General features: G+C 41.6%; 1 protein-coding gene across 1 annotated transcript; it reads left to right on the plus strand.

The window, feature by feature from the left end:
• Positions 1–2,897: 2,897 nt before the first annotated feature.
• LOC308282513 (thioredoxin-related transmembrane protein 2-B-like) lies at positions 2,898–12,377 on the plus strand. Its single transcript, XM_080722878.1, has 8 exons — positions 2,898–3,211; positions 4,456–4,516; positions 5,067–5,180; positions 6,662–6,738; positions 7,650–7,756; positions 7,966–8,031; positions 8,204–8,333; positions 8,673–12,377. Exons 1-8 carry the CDS (start codon positions 3,023–3,025, stop codon positions 8,856–8,858), a joined length of 930 nt encoding a protein of 309 aa, XP_080579004.1. The 5' UTR covers positions 2,898–3,022; the 3' UTR covers positions 8,859–12,377.

Consider the following 12,377-nt stretch of genomic DNA (forward strand, 5'->3'; position numbering starts at 1 on the left):
ACACACACACACACACACACACACACACACACACACACACACACACATACCTGTTTACTGTACTTTTTATTTCCTGACTTCTGAGTTTTATATGATGTGTTGCATAATATTGTTGTATATTTGTATGTCATTTAATGTCTCAGTGAATTGAGTTCAAAGGACCCCATACAAACACGCCATAGTGCTCTCTTGTGTTTAAATCCTATTAGTAAACCTTGTATTTGAACTGTACATGTACTTTTCCTATATGCAAACTGCTAGTAAAGTATTCAATCAATCAGTGCTTTTACTGATTTATAAGCTTATTAGTTCTCTGTTTATTGTGTCTGTCAGAGTTGTACTGACACTTGTCCATGTGGGGCTCTACCTGCTGCAACCCAATTTATACCACCTGTGAATGCATTCAGCCCTGATGTAGACCAATGGGAGACAAATCATGTTGGTTTTTAATGTTCTACAATGAACTATAGGCTAGTAATAAAGGCTTAATATTTGCAGAAGAACTGCTGCAGTGTCTCTCTTTTTAAATAGAAGTATACGGTTAAATAAAGTGTGTGTGTGTGTGTGTGTGTGTGTGTGTGTGTGTGTGTGTGTGTGTGTGTGTGTGTGTGTGTGTGTGTGTGTGTGTGTGTGTGTACTCCCATGTTAAGAATATAAAACACTTGGGAAATATGGTACGTTATAAACATATATATTCAACAGCAACACCATTATATAAACTTTCATATTACCTTGGTTGGAAGCCTTCCAACCCTAAGGAAGAAAAAAATCACAAATGTATTAAAATGGCCAAAATGAGCTTAGTAGCTAATGATTGATCAAATGATCAGTAATGATTACTTTCAAGGTTCAAGTTCAAGGTTGTACTTTATTGTTACGTCTTTTGTACAGGTACATAAGAGTGAAATTTGTTTTTGTTTGGCATCCTTCAGACAATGCAGTCTTATATCAAAAAACAATATAATATAACAGCAAACCACATCTAAAAAAAATATAATAATAATCTAAAAAGGTGTAAATAATAGTAAGACGTAAAAATGAAAAGAAATAAAGCAGTGCAAAAGGCAAAAAGAGCAACAAGAAAAGAAAAGAGCATCCTCAGATGTACATGTGCAAAATGTTTGGCATATTCTATACGCCAACAGCATATTTTTTCCAGTAGTTGCTACTGTACTGTACTTTTGTAAACATCTTCACAGTGTGTTCTATGTGCAACAGATTAATATATTCAACTTCACAGTATGCATGTATGCATGTATGCATGCAACTACATGTAATACATGTAGGCTACATGATTACAATATTTAAGCTATAGGCTATGTGCAGCCAGGTGGCTTGGAAGTAGTTGTGGGTTACACATTGATTACTTTAATTGATGTGTGTTGTCCGAGGACATGAATGTGGCACTGTGACCTTTTCTAAATTCCTGATTATTAAAGATGAAATAATTACTGTTTTTTTTTTTTTTTTTTAGATTAGTAATATTTGTGGGATGTTTTTTATTTACATTAATAATACTTCATGCTTCAGTCAGTGCAGTTTTGCCTTTTTGTGAGACATGATATGGGTGGTACCGAGAAACGAAGTTAAATATCCCACAACCTTAATTAGAATTGCCCCGTGTGTGTGTGTGTGTGTTTCCATCTGTAACTCCACGTTCAGCAGCAGTTCAATTGTCTAAAAAACATAATACAAAAATCAATAACGCATGTACCTTGCCCAACATCAACTTTATCACCTTCAGATGTGTCTCTACTTCTCATAATCCCCAAATGTTTAAAATATTTTCCCAAATTTTGGCCTGTAGGCGGCTTTGTCCTGTGATGCGAATTACATCACAAATGGGCGTCAACAAGCAGCGCACTCCCAGTCCGGGGGCACTTCCAGAGAGAGCAACATGACAGTCTGTCTGCTTCACACCAAGGGGGACTAATAGGCACACACACAAAGGGGCCAGGCCCCCGCAGGGGGCTGTAGGCTAGTCATAGTTAAACATAGGCCTATTCTGGGAGCGTGGAACAACCTTTACTTTTTGGATACAATTCCGGGATACCCCTGTAGGACCTCAACAGTAGCGGAGGGTGAGGTTCTATTATGGGGCTAAGGAATATGGGCTGTTATTCAAGCCTAAGGTCCTCTCCACACTCACAGTACTGTTCAGTCAGGTCTTTACACACCTCAACTTTTGATACTTGATGAGCTACTCCACTAGTTATTACGGTAAACCCACTCTGAGTCAAGTACGAAGGACCTGCCTTCTGCAAACCTGGAGATCAACCGAGATCAACTCGTTTTAAAGGAGTAGTTCACACCCAAAATGACTTTTTTTTCTTCTATTGATTAGTCACGCCATGGAGACTAGAGTTCAATAATATGTTTAGTTTTTTGTCGCATTCCTAAGACAAAAATGTGATAACAATAAATTTACCCCCATTCGTTCCGGATGGGGACCCGTTTCGGAATCAATGGGGGTAAATGTACTCAAATCAAATTTTTGTCTTAGGAATGTGACAAAAAACAAAAAAATATTAGTGAACACTACTCCATGGCGTGACTAATCAATAGAAAAAAGTCATTTTGGGGGTGAACTACTCCTTTAAAGCTTGCATGTCCGGTCTGGAGCGGATACGGAAATAATTCTTGTGAGTATGTACAAAGCTCAAAAACCACCAGCCAGTAGGCGGGCTCTAGATCGGATACGAGGGTCGAACAGCAAATAGAACCCAAAGCTGGTTAGCTAGCCTTCGACCAATGAGCGCCGATCAGGTTTCCCGAGCAGCCAATGAGCGCCGATCAGGTTTCCCGAGCAGCCAATGAGCGCCGATCTTCGGCACTTCGTCCTCGGTGACCTCCGCCACTTCCTTCCGGTGTTTTAATTCTCACAGTCACCATAGAAAGCAGCAAGCAGCACACACAACACAATAGATACGTATGTTTAGCCTTCAGGTTTAGCATTAGCGTTCGCACAGTTCCATTCCGGTTCTTTTTAACCAACACTAGAAGGTTTTTGGTGAGATAAACCATGGCGCTGTTGACGCCTCTGCTGGCGTTCCTCTACCACTTGCCGCAGGTGTACAAGTGGCTGCTGAAGCCCTACTATGTGGCCTCTCTCTTCATGTCCACTGCCTTCCTGGTGGTCCGCAAGACGCCCGGCATCTGCGACCGACTGGACAGCCAGCGAGAGGACGGCAACTCCTGCGACTTTGACTGGGTGGGTAATCTAATCTGGGCATGATGTGTGTGTGGTGACTGCCTGGTGATCCCAAATAAATGATGGTAGCATAGCATAGCATCATTGGATGGCACCCAGCATTATAGGCTAGCGTTCTGTTGGGATGGCATCACTGCACTGGTGGTGGTGCATGGGCATGGCATCCATCATAATAGTAGATCTATAAACGTTAAGCTGGTAGATCTGCTCCTGCTAGGGTGATATTGGCTCTGGTCCATAGTGTTAGTGGAGTTCTCCCTACCAACTCCACTAACGCTATGGACCAGAGCTAGGGTGATATCGGGACAATGAAAGTGACGGTATCATGTGGGTGGTGTGTGTGTGTTGTGACAAGGTCAGAAGTGTCCCCCCACATAATGCCTAATGATGGGTCTATTAGTCTGCCAAATGAATGTGTCCAGTGCTTGTCATTGAAGTTAACCATGGCTTTAAACCAGGTAGGTTAGATTTAACATGTTAGTTTTAAGATAGTTTTAACATTATGTTGTCTCAAACTGTAAAACAAACAATGTTTACATGATGCACTGTGTTGAGAGGGGAATACATTATGATACCCAGCCAGTACAAGATATGACAGCTCAGTCTTCAGGCCATGTTATATCGTAGGGGGAAAAGATTCTGACAAAATATGACAGACCTAGGCCGGTATAGTATTGGAGAGGGAACACATTCTGAGAGAAATTAAACATTTAACACATCTATGTTAATCTAACTCTTGAAAGAAATTACCAAATGGACCCTTAACATTTACTGTGACTTATGTTCCAGTCCCATGAAGGACATGATACTTGTCTTGTCACAGAGAAATGGAGGAGAGGACTATTGCAGCCAGGTGCATTTCATTGCAGCCGTGCGTTGTAAGAAGTGGTTCTCTATCATTTTCATGTCATGCATGACATGTCACCACTTGAAAATGTTCTGAGTCAGGGACCCCCATAAAAGAAGATTTGGCATATATTTTGGACTACACAATTACATTTAGCATTCTACAAATGTCTATACTGTGACATACACAGATAAATAATGGAGTACCTTGAGGCCCCCTTTGAGAGCCACCTGCTGTAGTATCTGAAAGGAGAGGTGCCGTTTACTGTGTTGACACCTTAAACAGCACCTGCGATGGGTTAACGTATGTTAGGGTCTGTGGGGGAGGGGTGTGTGTGTGTGTGTGTGTGTTTACTGATGGAGAAACACTGATAACCGTCTCTCCCATTGTCTTACAGAGAGAGGTGGAAATCCTGATGTTTCTGAGTGCCATCGTCATGATGAAGAACAGGAGAGCCAGTGAGTACCTATGATGCCTAACCGCCTAAAGCTGCAAACCTTTTACATGTTAACCAAATCTTTACAGCCAGGGCATCGGCACTCAACTTGGTTGGGAATTGCTAGGATGCGTCCCTGATCCGGCACCAGTGTCTAAATATCTCAATGGAAGACCAACTCCAACCACTGCAGACGTACTAGTTATATTGTAATAACATACTGTACCATAAGTAAGCTTTGCAGCTTGGATGTTGGAAGTCTATCCTCTGGACATGACGCTAGCTTGTCACAGGGACTTACCCCCAATTCAACCCTTGAATGATGCTGAGTGCCAAGCAGGGAGGCACTGGATCCCATTTTATAGTGTTTGTTTTGATCCAAGGGTGTACACTCTAAGCACAAGCCCACTGAGCTGGTACTCTACTAATACAGATTGGTTAAAATGACCTTTTATTTGTGTGTGTGTGTGTGTGTGTGTGTGTGTGTGTGTGTGTGTGTGTGTGTGTGTGTGTGTGTGTGTGTGTGTGTGTGTGTGTGTGTGTGTGTGTGTGTGTGTGTGTGTGTGTAACAGTCACGGTGGAGCAGCATGTGGGGAACATCATTCTGTTCAGTAAGGTGGCCAACGTCATCCTGTTCTTCAGACTGGACATCAGGATGGGTCTGCTCTACCTCACCCTCTGTATAGGTCAGTACTGTCATTATACTGTATCTACCTCACCCTCTGCATAGGTCAGTACTGTCATTAGCTTCGCCTCAAAGCTAGAAGGTTCTGGGTTCGATTCCCGCCGGGGGACGCTGTGGGTGCTGGGGGCGTGTTTCTCCCTCTGCGTCATCAGCGTCACACACTAGTTGGGGTCGGCGATAGGGCCTTTCTGTGTGGAGTTTGCATGTTCTCCCCGTGTCTCCTAGGGTTGATACCCTCACAAAAACATGCAGTAATCCTGGTCTCAATAATGCCTCCCCCTGGCCAGCCGGGGCGCTTGATGGAGGGGAAAATAACTGGTTGGAATAACGTGTTCCTTCCACGCGCTACGTCCATACCGGGGAAATCCCCCCTGTCAGGTGAAAAGAAACAACTTGGACTACTCATGCATTGAAGGAAGCATGAGGTCAGTCCGTTGTCTCCCCAGGCGCGGCAGAGGGAGAGCAGAGCCCAGGATTACATAGGCAATTGGCACAGGGTGAAAATGGGTGGCAAAATCGTGGGATAAAAATTATTAAAAAAAAAGAAAAGTACTGTCATTATACTGTATCTACCTCACCCTCTGCATAGGTCAGTACTGTCATTATATCAATACTACCTCACCCTCTGCACAGGTCAGAACATCAACTGTATATTAATCAATATAATACATAATACATTATTTGTCCAAGCTGCTCCACTCTCTCTCCTCTGCAAACTTCTGTCCCTGCTCCTGTGTTGCACCGGACTAGCTGTATAGGCTGTGGCGCACCATACAATCCCTTTGTTCTCAAGTTATAACTGTACACTTTGTACACTGTCCAGTTACCAACTGATGCATACATTTCCATACTTTTGATTATTATGCTGACTGTAATGTTGGGAACTAATGTGATAAAGGTGTTGTAAAAATAAAACCCTTTTTTGTAAAGAAATGTTAAAGCTCTATATTCTGATAATATACTTGAGTGTTTGCTGAGCTCTTAAACAGTAAAACGGAAATCTTTATTTTCAGGTCACTATACCAGTGTTAATGTTCCAGTTCCAATGCTGCTCAATGTTTTTTTCTCTCTTCTGATTGGATTAAAGTTTTATCCCGACCTGAAAATGCATTTTTCTGTCTACTACCAAAGAGCAGGAGAGACAAGGAGACCCTTGTTACTGAACAAACACTCTGTAGCAATGATTACAGATCTATTTATATCACTTACTGTACTACAACACTTTTAAACTTTCACAGTGTATGTGTGTACACTGGCCAATGTGCCTGGGAACCACTTCCAACTGATAAATTATCTGTTGGAAAATGGACCCTAATGGGTCCATTCTGTTCCATTTATTTTGTACACTCTCCGAGTTAAATTAGCGTTGATTTAAAAAAAGTGGTCTCAGAGATAGAAATGCCATTAATTGGGGGTCCGTAGCCTTATGCATGTCATACTACTAATACTACACTGTTGAATGAATTGTTTGTGTTGTTGCAGTGTTCCTGATGATCTGTAAGCCTCCTCTCTACATGGGACCAGAATACATCAAGTACTTCAGTGATAAAACCATTGATGTGAGTATAGCTAGATGCGAAGACATGCACTTAGATCCATCTGGTCTGCAAAAGCAGACCAGGCGGTTGATGAACAGCTATTGTTTATCCATCGGGAAAAGATATATTTTATAATGGTACTTTACCAACTTTATTCCATCTGTCTCCTAAGTAAACCTTTTTTGCCGTGCTACTCCCCCCACAGTTTTGGTGGCACGCACATGGGCCATATGTCAAATCGACCGGCTTTATCGGGACACGCATGCGTGCTATTTTTGTTGTTGTTTTTCATTGCTTTTCTTATCTTGCGTGGATATGTTTTTGTCCAACAGTGTTTTACATAGTTGTTAAAAGCATGGTGGGTGCTCGATTGGTGCAGGGGTGAAGCACCTGTTCACCACCGTGGGAGGCTAGGGGTTTGAATCCATCATCACGGTGCATCTGGCTTAGCTTCTTTACAAACACAGTTGGCCGTGTTCCAGGGCTGGGGTTTGGAGGGCGATCTGTGTCGCTGTACTTTCTATTGAATGGGAGGAGTAGGACGGAGGTGCCACGTCCTCCCGGTGGGGGCTCCTCACTGGCAGGTGAGCCAGTAGGATACAACAGCAAGTGGCAACACAGAAAACTGCTAGGGGAAGGTTAAATGGGGCAGCAGTGTCTCAGGAGGTAGAGTGGCCGCTTGGGTACAGGAAGGTTCCCAGTTCGATCCCCGGCTCCCCCAGCCGGCTCCTCTGCCGTATGTATGTGTGTGAATGGGTAAATGTAATGCACAATCTCTGTAAGCGCCTTGGATAAAGGCACTATATTAATGCACCATTTACCAAATGGCATATGGGGTAAAGATTGGAATATTGCCTGCACAAAAAAAAATAAAATGGAACATTTGAGCCACGGTTTGCACTAAACGATGTTCTCTCATCTGTGTCTTTCAGGATGAGTTAGAGAGAGACAGTCGAGTGACGTGGATCGTGGAGTTCTTCGCCAACTGGTCTCCAGAGTGCCAGTCCTTTGCATCAGTCTATGCTGATCTCTCATTAAAGTAAGTGCTGATTAGTAATTGGTTGCTTGACATAAATGGCTGATTTTCAACTGTAAAACGCATCACTCTGTGACAATATTTATTTCAAACCTTTTTCTTTCTTTTTCTCCAATGTGATCTGCATCTTGCCAAATCACTATTCTAGAGATGCCATGTATTCTCATTTAGTCTTCCGGGTCATCAAGTCCATTTTGTTTTAAACATTTCAGGTATAATTGTGCCGGCCTCAAGTTTGGAAAGGTGGACATTGGACGATATGGAGAGGTGTCCAAAAAGTAAGTGTTATTTTGTCTTTCAGTAGATAGATAATATAAACATGATCTCTTACCAGCTCATCATCCCAGAGGAAAGACAGAATGTGTTAGAAATTGTGTCTGCAATAGAAGATATTAAATTATTTCTCTCTTTTTGTATTTAATTCTTGCCTCTCTCTCTCCCTTCCTCCAGGTACAAAGTATCAACCTCTCCTCTGTCCAAGCAGCTGCCTTCCTTGGTGCTTTTCCAGGGAGGGAAGGAGGTGATGAGGCGCCCCCAGGTGGACAAGAAGGGCAGAGCAGTGTCCTGGAGCTTTACAGAGGTGTGCATGCCTCAGACTGTCGGTCAGTCGGTCTGTTGGGGACATACAGTATAGGTTCTCAAAATGTGTTTCAGTTGACGCTAACGGTTGCCCGCCTGCACGTGGCAAGTAATTAAAACGTTCGGGTAAATGGGATTTGCTTTCAGGTTTCCCGTCAGGCAAGTCTTCATTAAATATGACTGGCTATTCATGCCACCTTTTTACACCTTTTAGCAGTTGTAATAGCAAAAGACTATGACTAAAACTACGTCAAAATCTGCAGTCAAAATGAACGCTGTTTTCGGGGTGACGTTTTCAATCTGAACAAAAACCCACTCCCTTCCATTCCTGCCCCAACAGGAGAACATCATCCGAGAGTTCAACCTCAACGAGCTCTACCAGAAGTCCAAGAAGCTCAACAAGGTGAAGGGCGACAAGGCCATCCAATCACAGTTCGCGCCCGTCCCGGAGGAGGAGGAGCCAGAGCAGGAGGGCGGGGACACCCCCCAGGCGGGGGAGGAGCTGGAGACAAAGAAGGACAAATAAGGATTTCCTCTCTCGGATCGCCTTGGCTGTTTGGGATGGAATGTTTCATCCTAACCTCTTCTCCTCTTTGTTTTTTTTGCTAATTATTTTTTTAAGCGTCCATTTCTTCACTCCTCTCCAATGTTTCTACACCGACATGGGATTGATGTTTTCAAAGGAATGTTGTTATTTTTTTGTTTTTTTGTTTTGGCAGGGTGGAAAAGCCCTCTGAAACACATTACAGACTCTATAACACTAAAGCTCTGCATTTCAAATCATCCATGCACCACCTGACTGTCCGGCAGTAGAGGAACCATAAGCGTGAGCCCTGTATAGGCTACTTCATTGTACGACGTATATAGCAACACATAGCAGATCTATAAGCTCACAGCGCATCGCAGCTTGTTGTGTGCTTGTAGATGCGCTATTTTGTGGATTTGTTTTTAAAGAAAATCAGCTTATTGTCCCAAATATGGACTGGTTAAAGTGGGATGTTCCATTTTGAAAGCAAAACGGTGAGCAAGTGTACGCTTAAAGGTCTTAACACACCAGGGGCATGAGGATAAACGCTCCGGAAATCTGGAGTATTTAGCATTAAAAATTCATATAAGTTTAAGCCACATTCATGCAGGTTGATGCCTTAATTTGCGGTGAAAAATCAACCTAATTTTGAATCAAAACTGTCGTTTTGTATTTGGAAAAATATCTCATCCTTAAAGGTTAGTACACTATATGCTTTGAGCGACAAGTGTCAGACGATGCGTGGCACCACGTGTGTAACAACATTCCGTCTTGAGCTGTCTGCAACTCTCCGATAGCATCGCCACAGTCCAACAGTCCTTTATTTGATCTTCCCAACTAATCAGTATCGTTAGCCTAACTCATTCAAATTGACATTTCTGCCTAGCTTTATTCTGCTAACACTGCGGCATCATTGTGCCCTATTGCCTGTGTCCTAAGCCAGTCAGATTGCTTGTTACATTCCAAAGAATGACTGACATACATTCCAGAAAGTGCTTTTAAGTCAACCTCTTGACTTGATGATTTTTAATGCAACAAGCATTCTCATAGGCTCAGAACATTGGCAATAAGGAGTCAGCAGTGTTAGGAGAGTAGAGTTAAGCAGATATAAAGTAAACAAAGGCAGTGAAACATGACTTAGGAAAAACTAAATGTTTTTTACTTTCTGCCTTCTAGGTCAGTGGTTCTCAACCTTTGGGGTGGAACCACTGATCTAGGTGACTTAAGCAGAAAGTGATTTTAGTTTTGTCTCCTGAAAACCTTTTTGAATTATGAGGCTAACCATATGCAACATTTTAAGCAGGCGTCTGTGACTACCTTATCTCCCTGTGGAAGGTGACACCCTCTGAGAAGGCCATCCGCAACACATCTTGGTTGTTTTGATGTCACTTTTCATTTGTCGCGCAAAGCCATAAATGGACCTTTTTAGATGGGACATTCTGGAGCATGTATGCGTTTCTCTTTGAGGACGTAATGGATCCAAACATTTAGATCAATTCAAAAGGCCTGTGAATGTGTTGTTGTGTAGATGTGCTGTTTGTGTGGGTTCACGGCATGTTACCTTTCATTTCTGAACCCATTAAAACTTGACGTGTGACTGAACACATCCTGATCTGACTGAAACCATGCGGTGAAATGGAGTGATGAACAAGGGAACATGTTTGTTTTTATGTTATTTAGTTTAGAATTTTGAACTTTTTCCTTCTCTTTTTTTAACTTACCTAATCTAATTTTGCTGAATCGCTATTTCTAATTTTGCTGAATCGCTATTTCTTTTTTTAAAGATTTTAATTTAAACTAATTTAAATCTAAAGTGTACATAAAAGTAGATGTTTGAGAGGGTTTTTTTAATCGCAAAACCTTGCAGTGTTACACTTTTGAGGCTTGTCACATTTTGCGCTCAAACTTGTAAGTCAGAACAGTAATGCCTAATTAATACTCCATAGTCACGACATGCTTGTTACCTTGTAAATGCGATGGAGTGTAAATTACATTTAAAGGGGTGCCACAAAGGTGGTGTCAAAGGTCATTGACAGTGGAACGCTGTTTTACAGGACATGAACAGTCTGTAGTCGTTGACATGAGATGAGCATGCATAATTGTTTTGGCATTCCTTTTTTATCTCTTATCATTTGTTAATTATTTTGTTTGTTGTTTTTCCTCTTCTGTCTCAACAAACAAATTGAATTTGTCTTATGTTCAGCAAACAACGGCAACAGAATATAGTTAGTTTGCTCCGTCCATCATTTCAAATCTTAAGATTTTTGTTGTGCAAGGAAAGTTCAGCTTCACTGTTGAGGGCCAGTCACACACCAAGCACGACAACTATAAATATCTAATCTTTCTGACTCAAGTGGATGGCAGAGTCTGCAACACAACTATAACGACAATGTTGAACAATAATTAGAGTTTGGTGTGGACGGCCCATTAGACTGCGTAGGGCTATGGTGTGATATGGTGTCTTTAACTCAGTGTAGTACAAACGTAAGGGTCCATTTGGTTACGATTGTATACATTTTTGGTTGGTTGTGTGTTACATTAAGACTGAGGATTTGTTTCTGCGTATCAAGCAGGCAATAATCTTCATGCTAACAGCTCACATTAAAAACTGCAAAGTACGCAGAAATGTGAGGGGGAAAATACTATTTACACACTACTATTGTCCAGTCCATAGTGCAACAGGCAGTGATCAGACATGACACTCCTCTCCACACCAAAACAGCTGTGTTAATGTAGCTTTGAGAGTGTAGTACCTGCTGTAGTTTTTAACCTGAACGGGAAAGCTAAGAAACAATTAAAAGTAGTGTAAATTGGATGAGTCCAGACTCCAGATGGTCCATAATAACATACCTACAGTACCCACCATTCCAAGGTTAAAATGCCAGTCCATGAAATATTATTAAATAGTATGACTGCATGCTCAGAAATATGGTCAAATGTTTTATGCTAACTACCGCTGCTACAGTATTTAGATGTTCCTTTTAATACGTGTGGTACATGAACAATTTAACATCCTACTGTATAGGTTATTTGTTTTTGGTACGATCCATTCCATGTTTTGTTTGTTTTTGTATCTGTTTTGGAGACATTTACAATTTATATCACAGCATAATAGCAAACAAAAAGTAAGTTAATTATTTTGCACTGCATGGAATTGCTCCATGGTGCAGGAGGATCATTGCATTTTTGGCCATTTAGCCTTGTGGCTAATATAGTTGTCGGACCATTTATTTTATTGGTAAAAATTACACCCATATACGCAGAAACTGACGCAACTGACACTGACTGAATCTGAAAGACTGTTTCCTTTTCTAATTCCTGTCGTATTTGTTTTTTTCTTTTTGCATTTTGTGATGGAAAATGTGCCATCATCATTTATCACCTGGTCAGTTCTGCTGTTAGTCAACACTGTGAAGTGGTTTCCCTGAAGGAGCGTTCTATTACTAACTCTGTGTCCTTTAATAACCCATCCAGAACAGGTACACATTATTGTGTATCATTATTTTATGCTTTAACTAT

Source organism: Nannobrachium achirus (genome assembly GCF_963921795.1).
Source record: "Nannobrachium achirus genome assembly, chromosome: 3".
Classification (NCBI taxonomy): Eukaryota; Metazoa; Chordata; class Actinopteri; order Myctophiformes; family Myctophidae; genus Nannobrachium; species Nannobrachium achirus.

What these genes read in the sequence shown, in the direction of transcription:
- LOC308282513 (XM_080722878.1), top strand. Translation starts at nt 3,023, where the DNA reads ATGGCGCTGTTGACGCCTCTGCTGGCGTTCCTCTACCACTTGCCGCAG. An exon ending in GATGAAGAACAGGAGAGCCA is followed by an intron (nt 4,517 to 5,066) that starts GTGAGTACCTAT and finishes TGTGTGTAACAG; the next exon opens with TCACGGTGGAGCAGCATGTG. An exon ending in TCAGTGATAAAACCATTGAT is followed by an intron (nt 6,739 to 7,649) that starts GTGAGTATAGCT and finishes TGTGTCTTTCAG; the next exon opens with GATGAGTTAGAGAGAGACAG.